Source organism: Schistocerca piceifrons, chromosome 1 (assembly GCF_021461385.2).
Source record: "Schistocerca piceifrons isolate TAMUIC-IGC-003096 chromosome 1, iqSchPice1.1, whole genome shotgun sequence".
Taxonomy (NCBI): domain Eukaryota; kingdom Metazoa; phylum Arthropoda; class Insecta; order Orthoptera; family Acrididae; genus Schistocerca; species Schistocerca piceifrons.
The window spans coordinates 782,050,771-782,076,091 of record NC_060138.1 but is presented as its reverse complement, the minus strand read 5'-3'; the positions used below and the strand labels follow the sequence as shown (position 1 = coordinate 782,076,091).

The 25,321-nt window shown below is 37.9% G+C and overlaps 1 protein-coding gene across 1 annotated transcript in view; it reads left to right on the top strand.

Annotated features, from left to right (window-relative positions):
• The window catches only part of LOC124712908 (ras GTPase-activating-like protein IQGAP1), a 346,898-nt gene that overhangs the window by 248,778 nt on the left and 72,799 nt on the right, over positions 1 to 25,321 (top strand). Inside the window, exons 23-26 of the mRNA XM_047242907.1 lie at positions 595 to 689; positions 10,295 to 10,520; positions 15,726 to 15,881; positions 17,504 to 17,683. Coding sequence (XP_047098863.1) covers positions 595 to 689; positions 10,295 to 10,520; positions 15,726 to 15,881; positions 17,504 to 17,683 — 657 coding nt within the window. The remainder of the gene's footprint in view (positions 1 to 594; positions 690 to 10,294; positions 10,521 to 15,725; positions 15,882 to 17,503; positions 17,684 to 25,321) is intronic.

The window sequence follows — 25,321 nt, the reverse complement described above, 5'->3', positions numbered from 1 at the left end:
ATTAACCATTACATGTAGCGTTAAAAAGTTGATTAATATTACGCACAGTTTCTGTAAGGCAGTGTGTTGCTGTAAAGAAAGGTCAGTGATTTTCACTGTGTTCCATCTCTGGACATTGGGGCAGATGTGCTACATACTGTCTGTTGCATTGAGCCTATATTAATTACAGAAAAAAGTTAGCATTTTGAACTGTCTGACAGTCAGTTTGTGAGCTGTCTATGTTTGTACATAAACTTATGTTGCCATTGATTCTGAACAGAGCTATCACTCAGTAATACTTGTTATCTTCCATTTATCTTCAGAGACATTTGAGAAAGTAGGCTGATGTGTATTTGTCATTTTCTTTAGGAAAAATATTGTTTCAGATGCAAATAAATTTATTGACTGATGGTCATAAAAGTGTTTATTATTCTTATCAATGAAACAGAAAATAAGAAAGAGGGATATGCTCCCAACAAGTTTGATAATACCGAACTGTTGTTCGTTTTTTTACTAAATATATCGAGCATATATGGAACATATGTAGAACACTGCCAAACTAGATAATGTTTGAGAGTATTAGAAATATTGTATGCAAAGCAATTTATATTGCAGGTTATCAATAACAACAATCTTTCCATGGACACAAATCCTGTTGATATATATAAATTCTGGCGCAATCACCAAGAGACTGTATCAGGACAGATTTCGTAAGTCTGTTTGTAAATTAGTCAGTATTATTAATGATTAGATTAGATTAATACTTGTCACAGATTGTGAATACGACACTTCGTAATGATGTGGAATGTGTCAGGTTAATAAAAGATGTCTGTACAAGATATTACATTACACAAAATATTGCATGTCACTAATGTTGAAGGGTTTTCCTTAAAACCCACATCCTTTCGCCTTTCCCTCTCCTTCCTTCTCTCCTGATGAGGCAACAGTTTGTTGTGAAAGCTTGAATTTTGTGTGTGTGTTTGTGTTTGTTTGTGTGTCTGTCGCTCGCGCACACTCACACACATATCCATCCACACATACAGACACAAGCTTGTGTCTGTATATGTGTGTGGATGGATATGCGTGTGTGTGCGAGTGTATACCCGTCCTTTTTTCCCCCTAAGGTAAGTCTTTCCGCTCCCGGGATTGGAATGACTCCTTACCCTCTCCCTTAAAACCCACATCCTTTCGTCTTTCCCCTCCTTCCCTCTTTCTTGATGAGGCAACAGTTTGTTGCGAAAGCTTGAATTTTGTGTGTATGTTTGTGTTCGTTTGTGTGTCTGTCGACCTGCCAGCACTTTCATTTGGTAAGTCACATCATCTTTGTTTTTAGATATATTTTTCCTACGTGGAATGTTTCCCTCTATTATAACCATATATATATATATAAATCAGCCAATGAGTAGAGGGAGTTGTCATCTAAAAATTCTTTTAATTTATTTTTAAATGTTAGTTGGCTATCTGTCAGGCTTTTGAAGATGTTTGGTAGGTGACCAAAGACTTTTGTGGCAGCATAATTTACCCCTTTCTGTGCCAAAGTCAGATTTAACCCTACATAGTGAAGATCATCCTTTCTCCTGGTGTTATAGCTATGCACAATGCTATTACTTTTGAACTGGGTTGGATGATTAACAGTAAATTTCATAAGTGAATATATATACTGTGAGGTTACTGTGAGGATCCCTAGATCCTTAAGTAGATGTCTGCAGGATGACCGTGGGTGGGCTCCAGCAATTATCCTGATTGCACGTTTTTGAGCAATGAATACTCTCTACTCAACGATGAATTACCCCTGAATATGATGCCATACGAAAGCAGTGAATGAAAGTAGGCATATTAAGCTAATTTACGGAGATTCTTATCACCAAAATTTGCAATAACCCTAATAGCATACGTAGCTGAACTCAGACGTTTCAGCAGATCATCAATGTGTTGCTTCCTGTTCAACCTCTCATCAATGGACACACCTAAAAATTTTGAAAATTCTACCTTAGCTACAGACTTCTATTCAAAGTCTATATTTATTGCTGGAGTTGTGCCATTTACTGTACGGAACTCTATATACTGTGTTTTATCAAAATTTAAAGAGAGTCCGTTTGCTGAAAACCACTTAATAATTTTGTGAAAAACATCATTTACAATTACATCACTTAGTTCTTGGTTTTTGGATGTTATTACTATACTTGTATCACCAGCAGAAAGAACTAACTTTGCATCTTCATCAATGTGGAATGGTAAGTCATTAATGTATATCAAGAACAGTAAAGGACCTAAGATCGAACCCTGTGGGACCCCGTACTTGATAGCCCCCCCAGTTTGAGGAATCATCTGTTGGTTTAACATTACATGAACCACTTATTTCAACTTTCTGCATTCTTCCAGTTAAGTATGAATTAAACCATTTGTGCACTGCCCCCCCTCAAACCATAATGATTTAGCTTATCTAAAATCTTATGAAATTATTGGTTGATTTGGTTGCTTTCAGTCTTATCTACTTGTGATATTTTGTTATGAGAAAGTCAACCAACCAAGAAACTCATCTTACAATACATGTTCTGTAGTGCTGTGTAAACTAAATTTTTATTTACCTATGTTTGAAATTCTAGTAGTGATAGCATAACTCACTGCAGTAGTTGAGACAAATATTTTTCACACAATTTTATTTTAATTATAATATGTGGAAAAATTCTAAATATTTTGTTTATTTGGTGAGTCATGCCAGCTGAATTTAATTTAAAACAGATGCAACAAATGGATTAATTCTTGTCAGTTACATTATTTTAAAACGTATAATAGGGTAAGTACAGCAGGATTGACTGGAATCTAAAATTATCCAAGATTCTACTTTAAATCAGAATTATTTTTTTGCCACAACTTAAAGAAACAAAAACTGTATAAAGTACTGATATGAGGCTGAATCACTTTAGAGTGTAGACTCAAGAAAAACATGAAAGCTAAATGAGAGGAGAGGAAGCTACAAAAAAAAGTGCTAGAGTCAAGATTCCAGTTCTATACAGGATGAACCATGACTCCATTGACAAAGTTTCAGATGTTCAGGAATACCTTCTGAGTATTTTGATATAAGGGACCCACTATCTCCAGCAGCTCATTACTGAGCAGTAATATAATTATGATTTATTCATTTTGTTGCTACAGTCACTCTTATTTCTGTGACAGTAGCTTCATAACAGTGAAGAAAACATGTATATGAACCTTGAAACTCCCAACATAATGCAACAATCCTGAGACAGATGCAAAAGTATTGTGATGGTATTGTTGTCGTTGTGGGAACAGCACAGCATAGTGTTGTGTTGCTGCTCATACATTGCATTCATTTAGCCCATACATGAGGTTCATATTGGCCAGTTCTTCACCAGTAAACCTGTCCATAGTAATACTATTGGCATTTGCACTGTTGTGCACCATTTTCAGTGCAGTAGAGATACCAAGTTGATTGGGGCAAGAAATCAAACAGCATGCAATAACTCTGTAATGAGCCATCAGGGACCTCACACCTCCTTTACCAAAATGCTTGGAAAGTATCCCTGAACAACCTCCGAGAGATTGGAGGTGGGGTTCTGGTTTATGATGCTTTCTTGGACAACAAGAGATATTACTGTGTTGGGTTGCACGACTCGCATGTCTCTTCCAGTTGACTCATACGTTGTGCGTGCAGCCGATCCTCCTCTCTGGGTCATCAGCTATGTCGCCCTCACTGTTTGATTCTTCTTTGAAGACTGTGTCATGTTAAAGGGAATAATATTAACCAACTCTCTATTCTTGAAATAAATCATGTACTCGTAGAATCTTTGCAGTTAAACAATAATATATTTTCAACTCTCATCCCCAAAGTAACAACTATTCTGTACAAGCTCTAGCAAGCCAACTGGTTCCAAGATAGCTGTCAGAATTGACAAAACATCCATAGAATTACATACGTGCTCGATAAAGAAGATTTGGGTGTGGAGAGGAAGCAATTCTCACGCATGCAGTAACCAGCCACCGACATCGACGCAGTAACCAACTTACCTGAAGTAAGAGTCTCTATACAATACAAGCTTCACCTGTCTCTGTAACAATCCTCATGACACCACAAACCACGGAACATTATACAAACACTCTTTGACTTTTTTGTATAAATTCCAAGGTGCTGCTGGTAACCACTTGTCGGGGCCGCTTGTCTGGTGCAGCTCCTGGCTTCTCGTGACAGTTGTCCCTTCTGCACACACAGATATGTGTGGCACAGTAAAAAGGCTCTATCACTCTCGTCATTAAAATATTGGGTGTTCAAGACAGTGGAGAGCCAAGTGTTTCTAGAATTTACCCCAAAATTCTTGAAGCACTACATGTCCCGCCCCTTAGCTCGAACACGCAATATTTTACACATATTCATTATGTACTTTAATATCTATCACAACACTAATTTTTATTTCAATCCATGTACAATATCTCTTTTAGTCCTTGTGTACTTAATACATAGATTTTCCTTTTCTTGTTTTTGTTCTGAGCATTTTAACCCATTGTTGGAGTTAGTACTTTTACATCTAGGAATTGTGCGGACAATATTTTTAATTTCCAGTCACAAACTCCAGGTGGCATAGACTTTTGATTGCCTCATTCTTTAGTATAATTCTCTAAACTATCTTTTCTTTAGTACTCAACAGCCTCATTTCCTACAGTAACTTGTGGTCTGGAGGAAACTCTGGGGAAAAAAATAAATGAATGTGTTCTTTCCGACACTCATAACTCCTAATAACGCTGTCGATGTAAAGAATCCAAACTTACCAGAATAATCTCTATAAAATTGTGTGACTTCTGTCTCTATACTGTCCTTCCCTTTAGGCATAGTACCTATACTTACTTCCAGGTTGCTCCAATTGATGCACTACCTCTTTCCATTTCAGTAGGTATGCCCCTTTCTTATTCCTATATTCTATGGTACAGGTCAATCTCCTTCTTGGTGCCCCTGCCTGCACAGTATAGGTCAGTTTCTCTTTGGTCTTCCTATCTGCCCTTTTCTTCATTCAATAAAAGCTGGGTGCGTTCCCCTTATCCTTTGGGAGTAGGTCTCATGGTTCATTGCCCTAGTATACATCTTTATGTGTACTGTCACTAAATATTACCTGGCAAAATTCAATTCTGCTTCACACTTCACCCTTACCTCTGGGTACCTTATTTGATCCGCTAGAGTCCTCCACTGCTTTTCAACCTCTACGCTTTCAGCAGACCTCATATTTATATATAATTCAATATATCATACCTTTCTTTATGCTTGTCCCACTATCTTACAAATCATCAGAACAAATATTTGACTGATATTCCTAAATAATTATCACAATTAGTTCCTCCCTGGCTTATGCTCATTAGTTTTTCCTTAGTTTCTCCTCTCCTTCATTTTTCACACTTCTCACGTCTCTGTTCTTATAGCTATGTATAAATATATAAGAAGCAACAAAAGAAGAAAAAGAAAAGGGATGCTGCAGAGCCGTCATATATCAACTATACGATATGTGCATCTACCCAGATGTACATGTCTTTATTCCGCTTCAACCCTTGGCAGTTCTGACACTGCTTTAGGTTTCTAGCTTGTAATTTTCATGTTTGTGTAATTTTGTGTATATGTCGATGTGTGTTCGTGCAGCCTGATTCTTCGGCCTACTTATTTGAAATAAGTTGAAGGTTATAGGAAACCACGGAGAATGAGAAGGACTTCAGCGATAGAAGTATATGCATATGGAAAGGGGTAAAGATAGACCGGTACTCAGATGAGAAGTAAGGAAGGAAAAAATAGAGATGGTTGCTAAGATCAAAGGAGAAAAAGAAGATAGCCCTAAAGACAGGAAAACCGTTCTCACTCCCACTTCCCCAGGATCCCTACTTCACCACTACTTGAGTGCAAAGCCAGAGGAGGACGGATGATGTTAAATGTCTCCTGCAGAATGGACATTCTCACCTTCACCTTTCAAGCCCCTGAAGAGAAATCTTAGTAACACCTATGGAACGACAAATGGTGAAGAATCAGTCGCACTTGTATGCGAGGGTCATATGAAAGATGTGGTGCGTGTAGTGTTGGTAATGTCTTTACCTACACTACCCACCCCTTTCAAGATTGATACAAGTCCTCCCATCTACATCCCATTTCATAAAAGGTATAAATATTCTATCAAAATAGAAAATTATGCACTAAGCTAGGATAGTTATTTCATTAATCACCTCATATTACATTATTCCTAAATATAATATTCTATTCTGTTCATTCCACCTTAAAGTCACTCTGTTTACATAGTTCCATCTTATTTCCCCTTCTACTAGAACATTATTCTGTTCGTTCCATTTTATGTTTAGAGATCAATGTTTATTCGCACTTTTCTTAAATTAGTCACAATCTTGTTGTCACGTTCAGTTATTTAAATACTAACATGGTAGGATAGTTTAAAGGGTTGTGAATAGATTACAGAATAGGTGAAGATTTGAAGGGAATTCGGTGTAGGAAAACTAATGTGGAAGTAACACTGAAAACAACTCAGGGACAGACGGTCTTCACTCCGCCCGCTAACACAGAATGTTAACGTCCCCGGGGAACAGATGTGACTCCACCTGGATTGTGTGAATCTGATACTAACCTCACTTGAGCAATCGCAAACCAGTGCTTCTCATTAAATTTTGAGCGAAGGTCTCCCCGCAGAAAAACAATCACCACTTTACTAGGTAACACATCATCAGGTAAAGTTATTCTGTTTCCAACTTTGTCATGGGCAAGTTTGAATTTCTCGCACGAGTCATCTATAACCTCATTAGTATCATTATGTTTGGAAAAAGCAACAGCCGCAACGTTTTCGGAGATTATACTCTCGGTAATTTCTCGATCTGTAATTAGCTCAAATAGTTCCACCAGACATACTTACATTTATAATGTCAAAGTTGACTATTTTTTCTTTGAAATTTTGTTCTACATTATTTATTCGCGAACTGACAGCTCATGTAGTAACAGCTCGTATACTAACACTTGGAATTTTCGATTGAATAATCAATATTAACTCCTTAGGTTGACCTGTGCCCTCTTTTGACATACTTAACATTGTCTTACATTATTAAATTTAACATTACATACATTTTGACAAAATTTTAATTTTTCACTAAGATCAGGTTTTTTATTATTATATTTAATGTCACATTCAGTCTCTAAAGTAACTATGCCTTTGCATCGATTACTAGATTCTTTGCTTCGTGTGTCTACTTTGACGGGCAACAAACCTATATACGTCATTTGAATATTTAAAGTTTCATTCTGTCTCCAAATAAAGTCAATGAATAATTGATTTACATAAGTATTCAAAGAACTAGTGAGTTCACTCTTTAAATCTAATTTCAGATTTTCTACCTTATTATTTAAAGAGTCAAATTCAGTCTTTAATAAAACTATATTTGGTGCTTGACTGTTTAAGATTTCGCTTTGCCTACTTAAAACCTCACTCTGAGCATCTGATTTGATGTTCAGTTGTGTATTTACTGAATCTGACTTAAGACTTTGGTGACTTAGTTCTTGTCTTAAAGATGCATTTTGAGCATTTAAATCTGCTCTTTGAGCATCTAATTTAACATTTAGTTCTTTTCTTAAAGAAGCATTTTGACCACTTAGTTCTTTTCTTAAAGCTGCTGAATCTGCTCTCTGGGCTTTAAGTAAGTTCACTACCTCAAACCAGTCTGGCACTTCCTTACTCACTGACATAGCCAAGGCTGGTTCTGAAGTTTCGCCTGTTTTTTGAATGCTATCCATATCCCTATTGATTTTCAATGTAGTGATCATCTAAAACAACTTCACCTCTACATGTACTAGCTACAGTACTATAGTCTTTGAACAGTTTCCTCTCCCCCCCCCCCCCCCCCCCCCCCCCCTCGCTCTTCCTCCTTGAACAATTATTGGTCAGCGGCTGGTTACTGCGTCGGCATCAGTTGGTTACTATGTCGGTGGCTGGTTACTGCATGCGTGAGAATTGCTTCCTCTCCACACCCAAATCTTCTTTAAGTTGAAATCTTCGCTCCATTCTTTTGACGTTATTACCTTCTCCTGTCATATATTGTGTTGGATTTGCAACTTTCTTCCTTTGGTTCAGTAGACACAACGCAATTACTCGGAACTGTTTCTCAGTCTTGTTATGCCTGGTTGCTATGGCAACTCAAATATCTTCTTCCTGTTTTTGGCTTACAATTTCCCTTTTTCTTAGAGTCCTGTCCCGGTCGCCATGTTCTGATGCTTTCTTGGACGACAAGAGACAGTGCTGTGTTGGGTTGCACGACTCACATGTCTCTTCCAATGGACTCATATGTTTTGCATGCAGCTGATCCTATTCTTCGGGTCATCAGCTATGCCACTCTCACCATTTAATTCTTCTCTGAAGACTGTATCAGGGTAAAGGGAATAATATTAACCAACTCTCTATTCTCGAAATAAATCATGTACTCGTAGAATCTTCGCAGTTCAACAACAATATATTTTCAGCTCTCATCCCCAAAGTAACAATTATTCTGTGCAAGCTCCAGCAAGCCAGCTGGTTCCAAGATAAATGTCAGAATTGACATAACACCCATAAAATTACATACATGCTGCCTCGTGCAGAACCAAGACATGAAGTAGAAGTCTCTATACACAACATGCTTCATTTGTCTCTCTAACAATCCTCATGATACCACAAACCACGGAACATTATACAAACACTCTCTGACTTTTTGATATAACTTCCAAGGCGCTGCTTGTAACCACTTGTCTGGGCCGCTCGTCTGACACAGCTCCTGGCTCCTCATGACAGCTGTCCTTCCTGCACATATAGACATGTGGCACAGTCAAAAGGCTCTTTCACCCTTGCCATTAAAATATTGGGTGTTCGAGACAGTGGAGAGCCAAGTGTTTCTAGAATTTACACCGAAACTCTTGAAGCACCACAGTTTCACTTCCATAAAAGCTACACTCCAGACAAATACATTCAGAAAAGAGTTCATAACACTTAAATCTATGTTAGGTGTTAACAAATTCCTCTTTTTCAGAAGTGTTTTTCTTGCCATTTCCAGTCTCCATTTTATATCCTCTCTACTTTGGCCATTCTCAGTTATTTTGCTGAGTGGCTAATTTTGTAATTAATTCTTCCATCATTGCCTGTTTTGATTTGACTTCATTGAATTGCTCTTGTTTTACTTTGTTGATGATTGTCTTATCTCTTTTGAAGACAGTACCCGATTTGTTCAATTGCTCTTGCAAGACCCTTGCTGTCTGTAACAGAATTACATTATTTTTGGAAAATCTCAGAATTTTTATTCTTCCTCACTGGACGTTAATTATCTTCCAAAATTTCTCCTTGTTTTCCTTCATAGCTTACTCAATGTACACATTGAATAACACTGGGGATAGGTGACAACCCTCTCCCACTCCCTTCTCAACCACTGCTTCCCTTTCAAGCCCTTCAGTTATTGTAACTGTAGTCTGTTTTTTGTACAACTTGTAAACAGTTTTTTGTGCCCTGTATTTTATCTGTGCCACCTTAAAAATTCCAATGAGTGTAGTGTAGTCAACATTGTCAAAAGCTTTCTCTCTATCTACAAATGCTATAAATGAAATGTTATTTTGCTTCTTATTTTTCCTTCAGGTGACACAGTGGGTAGCACACTGAACTCGCATTTGGGAGTATGATTCAAATCCCCTTCCTGGCAATCCACGTTTTGGTTTTCCATGATTTCCACAAATTGCATAAGGCAAATGCCATAATGGTTCCTTTAAAAGTAAAAGGCAGATTTCCTTTTCCCAACCGTTCCTAATCTGAGTTTGTGCTCCATCTGTAACAACCTCGTTGTTGATAGAACATTAAACTCTAATCTTCTTTCCTCCCCCCCCCCCTTTTTTTTAGTGGGAGATTGTTTTATTAAGAGGATGCCATCATCATTAAGACATACAGTATAGCTAAATAATCCTGGGAAAAAATAATGGCTGTAGTTTCCCCTTTCATTAAGCCATTTGCAGTACGCACACAGGAAGCTGATGTTGGCTAATATTACATGGGTAGATCAGTCAATCATCCAGACTGTTACTTCTGCAAGTACTGTAAAGGCTACTGCATCTCTTCAGGAGTTTTGCCTGGCCCCTTCACAGATACCCCTCCATTGTGGTTGCATGTATGGTATAGCTATCCACCTCACCTCAGCACGGTTTGTGGTTAATGGGAGAAGAGCATTTTCCAAATTTTATGTTTAATATTCATGTGGTTATGTTATGCAGCAACTTGTCTTACTAACTAGAGCAATTATGTAATTGTATGTTTGTTGACAGGGAGCTTCCAGCATCAGTAAATCCTGAACAGGCCTTGAATCACCCGGAGATTAAATGCTCCTTAGAGCAAAATGTTTCTGCTCTGCGACATTGGACATTGGCTTTTCTGGAACGCATCACAAATTGTCGAGATATGATACCATATGGTGTGCTGTATGTAGCAAAAGTGCTGCATGACTCTCTTGCAGAAAAATTCCCACAGGCACCAGAAAAAGATCTCCTGAAGGTACTTCCAGATATGAGTATTAACATATGGTTATCATTTTCAACTGTTGTCATATCACAAGCAATGTGTGAGAGAATAAGAATCAAAATTTGAATTTATTTATGTATGGACTTGATTTGTTTAGTGATTCTCGGTTATTTAGTAAGTGCAGTGGAACATAAATAATTGATGTGCCCATCATATTGTAGTGCAAGTGAGATGAGAGGCTTGGAAGAAAACTGGGAATTCATAATTGAAAAATGTTGACTGTGGAGGATAGTTACCGTATACTGTAGTATAATCTCTTAATTTATGTCACTCCACACTCTGATATTTGAATGAAATACACTGCCTGACAAAAAAGGTAAAGCACTCTGACGGGGAGGAGAAAGTGGATCAACGGCATCTCGTGAGATACTAAAGTTTGTCAATCATTCTGCTTCCTCCTAAGTGTCAGATGATCGTTACAGTAAAATTAATCAGACGAGTCAGAAAAACCCTCCCTCTTCGGTGCTGTCATCAGTCACATCAAAGAAACTCGAAGTCCTGTCCTGGCTGCTGCAGCAGGCATATTGGAAGCAGGTGCCTGCATCATGGAACAGACTGCTGTGCCTTCAGCAAACATGGTCACTTGGCTAGTGGCCACCAGCTGCTTGCTCAGCTATAACATGAGGACAACACTACGGTCGACACAGTCATGCCATGAGAAAAACTCACTTTGAGTTGCCACTGTTCAGCCAGTCCATGGAAAACCAACTGCTGTGACTTTAATCAATGAGGATACATCACCTGCTTGGTTTGCCTCCACTGTGACTGGTCCAGTGTTGGGTCCTGTGTTTCAGCCTCAGGCCCAGTCCTCTCCTTGGAAAAATGTCACTGGCGATAAAGAACACACACGTTGAATATGTCCTGCCCTTCTTGTAATCTGCCCTACTACTACTACTACTACTACTACTACTACTACTAATATTTTCAGTTTAGACACCTTTACCAGTTTTGGGTTCAACATAGAGTGCTAACTTAGTTTAGTGTCGGACATAGCAGTGCCCTTTTCTGATCTAGATGCCTTGTGCTCTTTGTATGAGTTTTTTAACCAACATTCGGGGCCTGAACATAACTTTATGGCTCATATTTCTCTGAATTCTTCTGCAGTACCTAAATTGTGGCAAGTACATTTGCGGTTTGTGAATTTGTTCAGGCAGAACTTGCACAGCTTCAGGATTAAGGCATTTTTTCCATTGTTTCCACCAGTCCTAATGGGTGATGCCAAATGAGTTGTTTCATATAAGTAGTTATTTTAAGCCCATTGTTAATTCCTAGTGTAACATAGATCTGTATCCACTGCCTCATTCTGAAGAGTTGTTGACTGAACTGGCGGGGGAGATCTACTGTTCAAAAATTGGTTTAAACGAAGCCGCAGTCACTCCAACTGAAACTTGATTGTTCTTCACATCATTTGCTAGTTTTAAATTACCCTTTCAGTGTAGACAGTACAATCACTTACTATTTGGGGTTGCAAACGCGCTTGCCATTTTCCAAAAATATGTAGATAAACTGATTTGAAATATTCCTCACTGTGTTAATAATTCGGACAATGTTATTGTTAGAGCTTCAGGAAAACAGTTTACATTGTCAGTTGAAAATGTACAGTTTCATTGCCCCCAGTGTTAAATAACTGGGGCAAATCCTTTGTCATAAAGGTATTAAGGTGTTATGACAGTCGATGTGGTCATGAACATACCTGCTCATACTAATCGTAAACAGTTGGCAGTGGTTTATGCATTTATGCATAAAATCACATATTATGCCAGTTTCATTCCCCAAGTGGTTGTGTAGGTCAGCTGTGCTAGAAGGGTGTCAAATTCTGGGTCAATAAAGTTAATGTATGTTTGTATGACAACAAATTCCACCTGTGGCTCAACCACAAACTCCATTTTCTTGTTCAGGCCTCGTTCTAAGATGGCAGATGCCCCCTTACAGTGTTGCAGGTTTATCTGCAACACTTCCAGCCACCATTTTAGAGCCATTTTTGCTTTTGATGTTTGTAATCACTCCAACAGCAACCTTTGAGAATCCTAGTTACAGTTTTAAGTCCTGATCTCGCATTGCCTTCAGGGATTTCTCACAGATTGGTATCTTCACAATCTTGAGGAGTTTCTCTGCTGTGTTGACCAGCAGCTTCACTTCATCCCACACAGGTGTCTTTGGCATTGTGTCATTCAGTCGATCTACTGTTTCACTCTCCTCACAAAGATTAGAGCACTTTTGTTCTTATGGACCCTCATGAATTTGGAGCCTTGACTTGTTCCTTTCCCCAATCTTTTCAGTGAGAGCCATCTGAACTGGCTCCTTCTGCTGTAAGGTGATGCTGACAAGTGGATATCCTTGTTACAAGTGGATATCCTTGTTACAAGTGGATATCCTTGTTACAAGTGGATATCCTTGTTGGCTTACTGCCATTCTAAAAACTGAGATTATATATGCTATGCATCTGTTTCCCTGGTTCCTGCCTTGGCTTTTGCTGAATCCAGGTATCCTGGAAAACGGGATTAACAGAGTCCTCTCTTGTTCTCTTAATCCTTGTCTTGGAAGTGGCAGGGGTCTGTTTACTCCCTTCACTCTGGGACAGCCTTCTCTTGAAGGTCTTATGTTCAAGACCTCTTAATTCCCTCCATTTGTTGTTTGGAAGCCATTCTTTGTCTTCCTTTTCTCTGTCTTCTCTTAGAAGCTTCTGGCCCTAAGTCCATGACTATTCTTTGATCTTGATCTGGTCCAACTTCTCAGTGATATTTTCCATTTCTTGGACTGTTCTACCCCCTGATGCAGTTGTGTGTGTGTGTTTGGGGGGGGGGGGGGGGGGGGGGGGGGGAAATTGTTCAGCTACACAGTGTGCAGTGCTCATATTGCATATTGTCATGTTGAGTCCAGACTCAAGGACTAGTTAAGACTGCAGGAGCGTCAACAAGAACTAACAGTACAAACTGAAAGTATGCTTACTAAACATACACAAAGGTACACAGCTGCACTGTGGTAGACAATGTACAGCACTTAGCAATACTGCACTATAATCTTTTGGGGCATCTGCCCTGCTCTCCTGGTTTGGCACCTGTGACTCAATTGAGTTAAATGAAACAGTGGCCAAGACACTGGCCTAGTGTTTTGACACAAAGAGATTCATATTACCATTCATCCAGATTTTAGGTTTTCACTCATTCCTCTAAACCATTTCAGCTGGAAGCTTTTAATACTTCTTTGAGATATTCTGAGGTTCGTTTCCTCCACTGGCTGAACTGGTGTTTTACCTCTAATAATTTCATTATCAAAGAAATTTATAGTATAACCTCTGTGCCTTGCTTTCTTCCTTTCACACTGTTTTAAAAACTCGAAGAAATTGCTTGGTTGGAGGAAATTCACATCATATGAAAAAATCATGAAAAAGAACTCTCTTTGTATAGAGCATTAGACAGACACCTTCAGAACCTTCAAAAATTTAATCATTACAATCACAGTAAAATATTCAGCTGATGTGAAAGGGATTCTGTTTTGCCTAGCAAGAACTACCTGCTGTTTTTATAGATTAATCTGTTTTGTTTATGATTCAGTCGGTGGTTCGAGAGAGAAATGTTAGATCACTAATCTGAAGCTTTAGCATTCAATTTATCTTTGGCCATCTAATTCTTCATGTGCTGAAACACCTTCCAGGTCTGACAATGATCCATATATGTGATAAAGATAAGGTTCATTATACAGGGTGATTCAAAAAGAATACCACAACTTTAGGAATTTAAAACTCTGCAACGACAAAAGGCAGAGCTAAGCACTATCTGTCGGCGAATTAAGGGAGCTATAAAGTTTCATTTAGTTGTACATTTGTTCGCTTGAGGCGCTGTTGACTAGGCGTCAGCGTCAGTTGATGCTAAGATGGCGACCGCTCAACAGAAAGCTTTTTGTGTTATTGAGTACGGCAGAAGTGAATCGACGACAGTTGTTCAGCGTGCATTTCAAACGAAGTATGGTGTTAAACCTCCTGATAGGTGGTGTATTAAACGTTGGTATAAACAGTTTACAGAGAATGGGTGTTTATGCAAAGGGAAAAGTTGTGGACGGCCGAGAACGAGTGATGAAAATGTAGCACGCATCCAGCAAGCATTTGTTCGCTCAGCTCGAACAAGAAGCACAACAATTCATATTTCAGCAGGATGGAGCGCCACCACATTGGCACTTATCTGTCCGTAACTACCTGAACGTCAACTACCCGAGGCGATGGATCGGCCGCCAGGCAGCCCGTGACAGAGCACTTCATCACTGGCCTCCAAGAAGCCCTGATCTTACCCCCTGCGATTTTTTCTTATGGGGGTATGTTAAGGATATGGTGTTTCGGCCACCTCTCCCAGCCACCATTGATGATTTGAAACGAGAAATAACAGCAGCTATCCAAACTGTTATGCCTGATATGCTACAGAGAGTGTGGAACGAGTTGGAGTATCGGGTTGATATTGCTCGAGTGTCTGGAGGGGGCCATATTGAACATCTCTGAACTTGTTTTTGAGTGAAAAAAAAACCTTTTTAAATACTCTTTGTAATGATGTATAACAGAAGGTTATATTATGTTTCTTTTATTAAATACACATTTTTAAAGTTGTGGTATTCTTTTTGAATCACCCTGTAGTTTGGATTACACACAAACCTGTACATTCAGTAACTGGCAGGATAAGTCACAGATTACATCAAGATAAAGGGTACCACCTCCAGTAGGACACACACACACACACACACACACACACACACACACACACACACACACACACACACACACACACACACACAAAAAAAAAAAATTTGGAACAATGCTATAGGTAGAGGATATGTTTATGAGAGCACACAAACTGTATACTGTATGTGGCATATTTAAGAAGTCCATACTTCTAATTAGAAAATGTATACTTTTATATGTTCAGGAGATAATTAGAACAAAGTATGCTAACACACTACTTTAATTAATGAAATGATAAAATTAATAGAGCTTAACAAGGTAAGCAGCAAAAGCAGAAATTTAGTTGGATGGGAGGGCTAAGAGCATCACAATGAATATTTTGCAGATTGATGGTGAACACCTGTTGTTGTTGAGGTATTTTTAATGTTTACAATTCCATACTTGTATGCAATTGTTACTTTACTCAGTTCCTTTAATTTACTAAGTGCATTGTGTATTGTATTTCCTGGCAGGTTGTGGGTAATTTTATCTACTATCACTACATAAATTCAGCTATTGTTGCTCCTGACACAATGGACATGGTGGGAGGCAGAAACCTTTCATATGAACAGCGCCGCAATCTTGCCAGCATTGCACGAATTCTCCAGTTTGCTGCCACAAAGCAGGGAGTATGTTGCTTTACTTTTTTATTAGTGGTATTCAGAATTGTTGCAGTTATCTTACTTAGAACTAGAATTCTTCCAAGTCTGTATTTTGCCTGTTGGTTACTGCAGCCACTTGTAGATCTACATGTATATCTACCTCATAACAATCAAGTCAGAAGATGTATTAGAGATAATAGAAGTGTGGATGTTCTTGGTGCAACAAATCCCAACTTATATATATCTGAACAAAGAATAGACAGGATTCGTGATGAGAAGTACCATCCAGAGAATCCTGATGATAATTGTTTACATTCACATCACATCCAAGGTATCAAACATTAGGCAAAGTTTCCAGACAAGAATTGCCTTCTGAACCTAGTTTATAAATCAACAGTGTTACTCACTATACAGCGGAGATGCTGAGTCGGAGATAGGCACAATATTGCTACAGTACATCCTGGATTCTCCATTGTTTGTTAGTTTATAAATCAAAGTCTTATGGCTCTGGATTGATGAAACCAGTTAGAAATCTAATGATGAAATAAATATCAGGTATGCTCACTATTGTTCAGAAGGGAACCCACATAGGTTACATCAGCAAGACAACAAGAACTTCGGGTGGACATATCCATGATACTTAATGAACCTTCTTTTTCTGTGAACAATTAAATGGTGAGCAATACTCTGGATTTCTCTGACATGCGCTGGCAGAGTTGCTAGAAGATGGTTTCACAAGCTGCACAGTTGTTAATATGATTACTGCAGGCAGAGTCTTCAGGGTATTTTTCCTTGGTGACCATGAGTTGTTTAAATCAAATTTTTTTCTGGTCAGTGAACTGCTACAGGAGGACCAATGACTTGACCACTACGATTGCCAGGTTTAACCCATCTTGATCATTTATTTTGGAAGCACATGAGAAACAGATGCAGGAAATCTACTTGAGTTTCCACAATTTGCAACACACTTGTACATGCGTCAAATACGCATATTAAATCAGACAATTCCATTCTCCCTAGATCTGATAGTACAATTAGAATAATCCAAGCAGATACTGTTGCAACATAATGGTGTTAACAAATCCTTAATGTGTGAGCTATAACAGTTGTGAGTCATGAGTATATGAGAGTAGTCTTGTAAAAGTTAAGGTTAAAACATAGTAAATGCGCATAGTAAGTCATCGGCCCCAATGTGTTATGAAATTTGTACAACTTTTTTTCAGTTTACACATTCTACATAACAACATTTATTGTGACTTTGGTTTATTGGAGAACTAATTCGCATGTGTAAATAATTTAGATATCACATTCACTAATACCGTAAAAACTTCATAGTGGCAGATACCATCTCAATAAAGTGTATTAGTTTTTGGGCTGTAGATAGTGGTGACAGACTGATCTGTAGTAGCAACTTAAATTTGAAGGTGACAGATTGATTGCAAGTTGGGGAAGCAGTATTAAACATTTCAGTTAAACTCACTCTCTTGTATGTATAATGTATGTACTATATATAGAACTGGCAGTCTTGCATTTTGATTGTGTAACACAGCTTTGCTATATCTCAGATATGATATGTAGAATTAAAGCAGTAGTGTGATACTTCAGTGGTATTTCTAATCTTTTATTGTTAGTAATTGTTTTGTTTACAGTTTGGTGAGGAAGCAAGTTATCTCATGTGCTTGAATTCCTTCATTATTGAATGCCATGAAAAGTTCAAGAATTTTTTTCGTCACTGCTGTCAAGTTGAGGAACTGGAAGATCACTTTAATGTTCATCGTTACACAGAGGCAACACTCATTGCAAGACCTGTTATTAACATCTCTCTTCAGGTTAGTGCTATAATCTCTCAAGTTTTGGTGAAAAGAGATTGGGCTGAATGCACACACACGTGTGAACATAAATTTTCATGTCAGGTGCAATCCCTAAGTTATCAGCTCTTTCTGTTTGTAATTTAAGACTTTTGATGGCATTTTTTGAGGAGCCTATGGTACTACTTGGAAATAAAATGTCCAAAAGCGTTCGGGAACAAATGATAATATTGTTGAATGATATTTAAAATTCTATTTTCTTGTTTTTATTTATTGTACATGTTGATATTAATAGTATATCTTTGCATTGCGTAGAGCACAACAGTCATGCTCTTTGATATCTGTTCTAAAAATATCACACTTTTGGCAACATTTCATAACATTCTCAGTACCGTTTGATATCTTGTTGTTGCAGTCTACTTATTGATTCAGTTAGTCTACATATGTTTAGGTTACTTCATTCTTTCATGCTATTGTATAGTTCTTCATACTAGAAAATAGGTAGTGTCTGTACTTGTGTGTGTAGAGAATTGACCACTGTTCAGAAATATCTACAAGCTGCATTGGCCACAGTTGGCAGGCTTCGTGCTAGTGGTCTATGATACAAAGATATTGGACACATGTTGCAACGGCTGAGTAACCTCTGATGCCTGTTGTATCTTGTGGAAACCCTGATGTTGCTTCACCTTCTGGTGTGCACAGTTTGTTCATATTATTCTTATTTTAGGATGAATGTAAGAGTGGTCAGTTTACTTAGCTCTGGGTAGAAGGTGAATCTGGGTACTTGATGTATCTGTCCCTTTATGCCATAATAACAGATATGCCACTGTTGGTATATGAGCCAGCAAGGAACACCTCATCCATTGAGCCTGTGGCCCTTCCTCCTGCAAAGTCCAGATAAGTACATAAAATGAGGTTGTTGATCATAGGGAGTGCCAGCTCCGGGCAGGCATTGGAGCTTGTCAGGCAAATAGTAGGCTGGTTGGGAGGGATCCAATGCGGATTCAGTGTATTTGTCAGGTGGTCACCATGTGTGATGTGAAATAGGCACAACTGGCAGCTATCGGACACACATGGTGCAACTTGCTGCAAGTAACAACTCACGTTGGCGTAAATGACTCATGCCGTCTAGGTGTTGAGGTCGTCTTTTAGACAGCTGGCTGAAATGGTGAAGATAGCTGGCCTTGCATGCAAGTTGGGAGCATGGCTTACTATTTGCAGCATTATAGTCAGAAACAATTGCAGTCTCCTAGTTTGAAGTCAAGTGGTAGGTTTAAGCCATGTACATTACAGGAAGGAAATGGGTATCCAGGCAGTAAAGTGCTGGTGACATGTACATGGGGCTTTTTAGGTTCGGAAAAAATCCTCCAATAAGTCATTGACGAATTACGTGCTGTAATATGAGAAAAGAATAGGTCAATGCCGTTAATCACAGAGGAGAACATTAATCCTAAAAAATTGTTAAGTTAATTACAGAATTAGTCTGTTATTGCAGGTGGAAATGCCACTGTAACACTAGGAACAGAAAGCTGACTAAAACTAGAAGTGAATGGCAGTTAAAGTCAGATTGCGATATGAACATATTGCAAAGATAGAGGTTATGACAATGATAATGATATACTTATTGCCGTATAGACCTCGATAAGTTCCAGTGAGATTAGTGTATTATCGATTTCAAATGTTCAGTTACTCATCAAAGTGGGGCAAACATGGTAATCAGATGCTGTTGTAGGCCCTGGGTCAGGAACAGTAGTGGCAGTATGCTTAAGAGAAAATAAGGGAGTAAATTGTAAGTTAATTTCCTGACTATTGTTGTAATAGGGGAAAATTTTAGCTCATCAGCTGTAGAATTGGAGGCTCACTTGATGAAAACAAATGCCAGGAATGGGGATTTCTGTAAGGTTATTCTGAACATTTAAAAAAAATAAAATAAAATAAAATAAAAAATGCAAGGGGCTTTCAAAAAATAAGCAATACATTATTACGTCATACCAAATAACTGGGCTACACTTCAAAGTGACCCAGATGTGTAACACTGTTTTTTCGTGTATGTGCCAAGTATCTGTAAACAACAGTCAGAACAGAACAGAACATTCTGGAAACAGTCAGAACATTCTACCACTCTGTCAAGTCCTCAATTATAGAACCTGCTCCATTGTCACAGATCCATTTGAGAACTGCTATGTGAATGTGCACAATGTTGATAAATCTGTGAGTGTTGCCTGAACCTTGTCATCTGTGGCCAGTGTCAATGGCTGTCGTCCCCAGTCAGCATCATCTAGATCTGTGTGGCATTGGTCAAATTGGTGGCGGCATTTAATTATGGATGGACACGACATTGCATTTGGTCCATATTCCACTTGAATTTCACAGTAAATCTGTCTGTAATTTAGATGTTTCACCCACAAGAATTCTAGTGAGATGTATTTCAACTTTCGAGTATGTTTCTAATTGCCTAGCCGTTTAACCCCCACACTGTGATGTACCTGTTATCTTTACCACACTAGAACTGTGCCTGCAGGAAACCCAAAACACATCCTCTCTTCTGACAATGCGTCAACATTGTTGCACAATGGTCTTAGCATAGGACAAGATGTATAACTTACTGTTTGAAGTGCCCTCATACTTCTTGAAGAAAATTGAGAGAACCAACTCATGAGGCCAATATATTTAACAGGCTGAACATTTTGAATTAGTTGATGTAGAGAACAAAACAGATGCTCATGAAACTGTTACAGCTTCAGTGATTTCAGCTGGTAAACAGAGTGTTAAGAAAGCTTAGCATATATGACAGGAAACATAATTATCTGAGCAGCCAACATGAAATATTCATTTCTGGGGATAAAGTGTGAAATATCAGTTTGTTAAATTTTAAAACATTGTACAGTAAACATTAGACATGCATGTGCTGAACCAAGTTGTGGAGCTGGGGAATGATCTGCTGTGGTTCAATAGCTGTATTACAAACATGCTGAAAAATCATCATAGATTTAAACAAAACAGGAGTCTTGTAGATAAACAAAACCGAAAAAAGTTGACCTTCAAAAACAGTCTGCAAGATTTTCATATTCTCTCACTCACTACGCGCAAACTGCTAGTCCCACAGAAGAAATGAACAGGAACTTTTTGTAGGAAATTTACGTAGTTAAATTCTGTAGTGAGTATGTTCTCAATGGAGACCACGGTTTTTGAGTTATGCAAGTACCACATACAAAAGTGACCATCAAACACACCTTCACCCCCACACTCACCCCTCACCACTCAGATTTATAATATGTTGTTCATGGCACTTCCTCGTACCACTGTACAGAAATTTCAGACTACACGAACTATTCCAATAGTTGATCTTTTTTTAGTCTCTATTTATTGGGCTATTATGCTCCCAGTATAGTTGCTTATTTCGTTAATATTATTAATTTAAATGAGAGAAAAACAGCTTTTGTAAACATTATCCTAAAATTAATTACATTGACACCGTAGTTTCATAGTCAGAAGGCCTGACAAATACCACGCTGTAATTACTTATTTCATGCTGTTAAGTCTGCAGCTCGTAGTGACTAGCATTGCTGCCTCTGGATTTCGAGGTCCCGAGTTTGATTCCCAGCCGGGTCAGGGATTTTCTTCACCCAGGAACTAGGTGTTTGTGTTGTCCCCACCAATTTATCATCATTCGGAAAAGTGGCGAGGCTGGATTGTGCAAAGATTGGGAATTTGTTCAGGTGCTAATAACCATGATCATCATCATCATCATCATAATGGTGTTAAAATTCACAAAATCTTGAGGTAAAATTTACATAAACATAAATTTTGCAATTTTTAAGTTCTCGACTAAGCCAGTGTTGTAATAAGGCCAGTAAGTAAAGACTTTAAAAGGTCAAATGTGGGAAATAATTCGTGCAGTCACAAATTTTTGTGTGGTGGTAGGTGGGTGTGTCATCTACAACATACTAGAAACCCTGACTGGTGGGGGGCTGAGTGTGGGAGTGGGGGTGTGCATGAAGATTAATTTTGAAAATTTTTCTTGAATAACTCCAAACCTATGGCCTCTAGCAAAAATGTATTCCAGTACAAAATTTAACTACATTAAATTTCCTACAAAAAGGTCCTGTTTATTTTTTTCTGTAGGACTAATAGTTTACGTGTAGCAAGCAAAAGAATATGAAAATACCATCTGTGGGTTTTGAAGGCGAGATATAACATTGTGGGTTGCATAAAATGATAATGGTAGGGCCAGCTGAATCACCCTGAATATAATAATATTTGAACACTCTTGTTTCGTATAGGCCACTGCTGAATATTCCAGGCTTAAGTTTTTTGTTACTAATTTCAATGCTGAAATAAGTTACTTTGCTGACTTTTTCTGTGTGACATACATGGTAGCATCAAGCATATTCCTCTTTCTTGACTTTAGAATAAGTTTAACAAGCTTGAATGATAAAATAATGCAGATTGTATATTTAGTATGAACTTTGTCAGTGTACTTTGAAGTTCGTAATAAATTTTTTTTAATTTATCTGCAGTAGCTGTATTAAACTGTATTACGACTAAACATTATTTCTTCAGAAACAAAATCAGCAGTTATGCATAAATCTTTATTTGAATCATAGCTGAACTTAGAATCATCACTAATAAGTGACATGGTGACTCAAAAAATCCCAGTTGTGACAATGAAAACTAGTTGTGTAGCACTTACTTTCACATACAACAAAAATTTATTCAGGAAAATTTGAAATTTTAGCCTGGTGAAGCCTTAAAGGTTCAGGGAAAGCTTTTAATGAAATGAAGTTATCATCCTGAGTGAAATTTATTTGTGAAATATGTTTATTTTCAAAGGAAAACATTAACACACTTCAACAGGGCAGTTTGGTACACATAGTTTGAGTAACTTACATTTCTCAACAACTGATTATATTTACTATTGCATTCATTCATTCATTCATTCATTCATTGTTCATTCACTCATCATGCTCCATAAATCCCATCATGATGGAAGACCTTCGGGGATATCCAATGAGACAAGTTGTATATTAACAGCATTGTGCATCTCCTGCTGGTACTTATATAAATTACACTAACAACAAATAATGTCTACTGCTAATCTACTCAAACTGAATATTGTGATGCTTCTAGATTTCTTTCTATATGTAACTTAGGAGAAAAATAGCTACTTAAAAAAAAAATCCACTGTCCCTCATATAATACTCAGCTGCTATTTTCATCTACTATATTAAAGCCTCGGGAGAGCCTGTAACTCCTAGAGGGCGCGTCCCCAGGTGGCGGATCGGGGAACGCCTCCCAGATATGGGTGGTAGGAGGGAAATCAAATACCTCCCGCGGACCAACAGGCCGGGCAGAGCAAGTTCGTTAGCTGAAGTGAAAGCAACTGCTCTAGGGGTAGGCATCCCCGAAATCAAGACCCTGGTCCTCCAGGTTGGGGGTTGTGCTTAGGGCCAGCGACCCTATCACAGGATCCTGTAGGAGAAAATGGATTGCTACGAATCAGAATGACAAGAATGCTGGGCCACCAAACTTGATGACGAACTTGCAAAATTTAAAGGTTATGAATATGGGAACATGGAATGTATTAAGTCTCTATAGATCAGGATCACTGATAAATGTCATACAGGAACTTGAAAGGTATAAAATGGATTTAGTTGCAGTACAAGAAACCAGATGGACGGGTAATGGAAGTATAAACAAAAATAAGTATACAATAATGTATGGGGGAAATGATACACAAATACATGCACTAGGGACAGGATTTATAATAAACAACAAATTGTTACCTTTTATTAGGAAATTTGAGGCAGTGAATGAAAGGATATCTCACATTACGATTCAATGCAAATATAAGACTTTAAATGTTATAAATTGCCATGCTCCAACAGAGGATAAAGAGGACAATATTAAAGAAGAATTTTACAACAAATTGGAACAGGTATATGATACATTCTCGAAAAATTCAATTAAAATAATTCTAGGAGATTTCAATGCCAAGTTAGGACATGAAAATCATTATAAACCTACAATTGGACCTCATAGTCTACATCAGCAGAGTAATGAAAACGGAACAAAACTTATTAGCTTTGCCACTTCCAAAAACATGTTGATCAAAAGTACATATTTTGCACATAAAGATATACATAAACAAACATGGGCTTCAAGAGATGGCATCACAAAAAATCAAATTGATCATGTATTAATCGAAAAACAACATCATAAATGCATACATGATATCAGAAGTCAAAGGGGAGCAGACTGTGATTCGGATCACTTTCTTGTAAAAGCCAAGTTCAAGATCTCACTCTCAAGACATAAATGGTCTAAATTAAACGGTGTTCCTAGGTTTAATACAATGAAACTGAAAAACCCAAACATTCTCAACCAGTACATTAGAGAATTAGAAACACACAAACCTGAAGTGGAAAGTAAAATTAACAATGATGATACTAATCAAGCCTGGAACGCTCTGAAAGAAAATATCACACGAGCAACTACCTCAGTTTTGGGACATTTTACTACAACTAAGAACCCCTGGTTTGATGCCGAGTGCTCGAACGCTATCGAAGATAGAAAATTAGCAAGGGAAAAATTCCTACAAAAACCAATAACACAAAACAAACTTATTTTTGAAGAGAAACAGAAACTTGCCAGGAAACTCATTAGGAAAAAGAAAAGGGATTTTATGAATTACAAATTAAAAAGAGCTGAGAATGACCGTACCACAGACTCCAGAGGATTTTTCAAGAGCATAAATATGTTTAAAAGTGGGAATATAAAAAATTATGGACAGTTCATAACAGACCCAGATGGCTCCTTGCTAACAGAAAGAAGTGACATTGCTAACAGATGGAAGGAATATTTTAATGAGTTACTAAATGCTCCAACTATAAGCGTCTCTCAGGAAGATGACAATGAATATCTTACTGCTGACCCATCGGACGAAGAGCCCAGCTTAGCAGAAATTAAAGAAAGCATCAAGAAGCTGAAGAGACATAAAGCTCCTGGAAGTGATGGTATAGACACAGATATATGGAAGCTCAGTAAATTTCCTTTTGTAAACTGCTTACACAAAATCATCACCAACATCTGGAAGCAGGAACAGGTCCCACATGATTGGAAAGAAGTAGTTGTGTGCCCTATATACAAGAAGGGGGACCCAACAAATTGTTCAAACTACGGAGGAATTGCGTTACTAAACACAACATATAAAATTCTGACAAATATACTGTTAGCAAGGATAAGCCCTTACGTTGAAGACTCCCTAGATGATGCCCAATGTGGATTTAGACCTAACAGATCGACTATTGACAATATATATGTCCTAAGGATGTTGGGTGAAAAGAAATATGAATTCAATCAAAATGTACATATGCTTTTCATTGATTTTAAAAAAGCTTTTGACAGTATCAACAGGGAATATTTATGGAAGTGCATGAGGCAGATTGGCATCCCTAACAAATTGATAAATTTAATAAAATCTTGCACTTTAAACTCAAAATACAAAATAAAAGTAGCTAGCAAACTTTCTGAAGACTTTGAGGTTAAAACTGGAGTCAAACAAGGGGATTCACTCTCACCAGTTCTTTTTAACATAGTAATCAATAGAATAATCCAAAAAGTAAAGCTACTACAAATTGGAGCACAACTGGAAAGCAA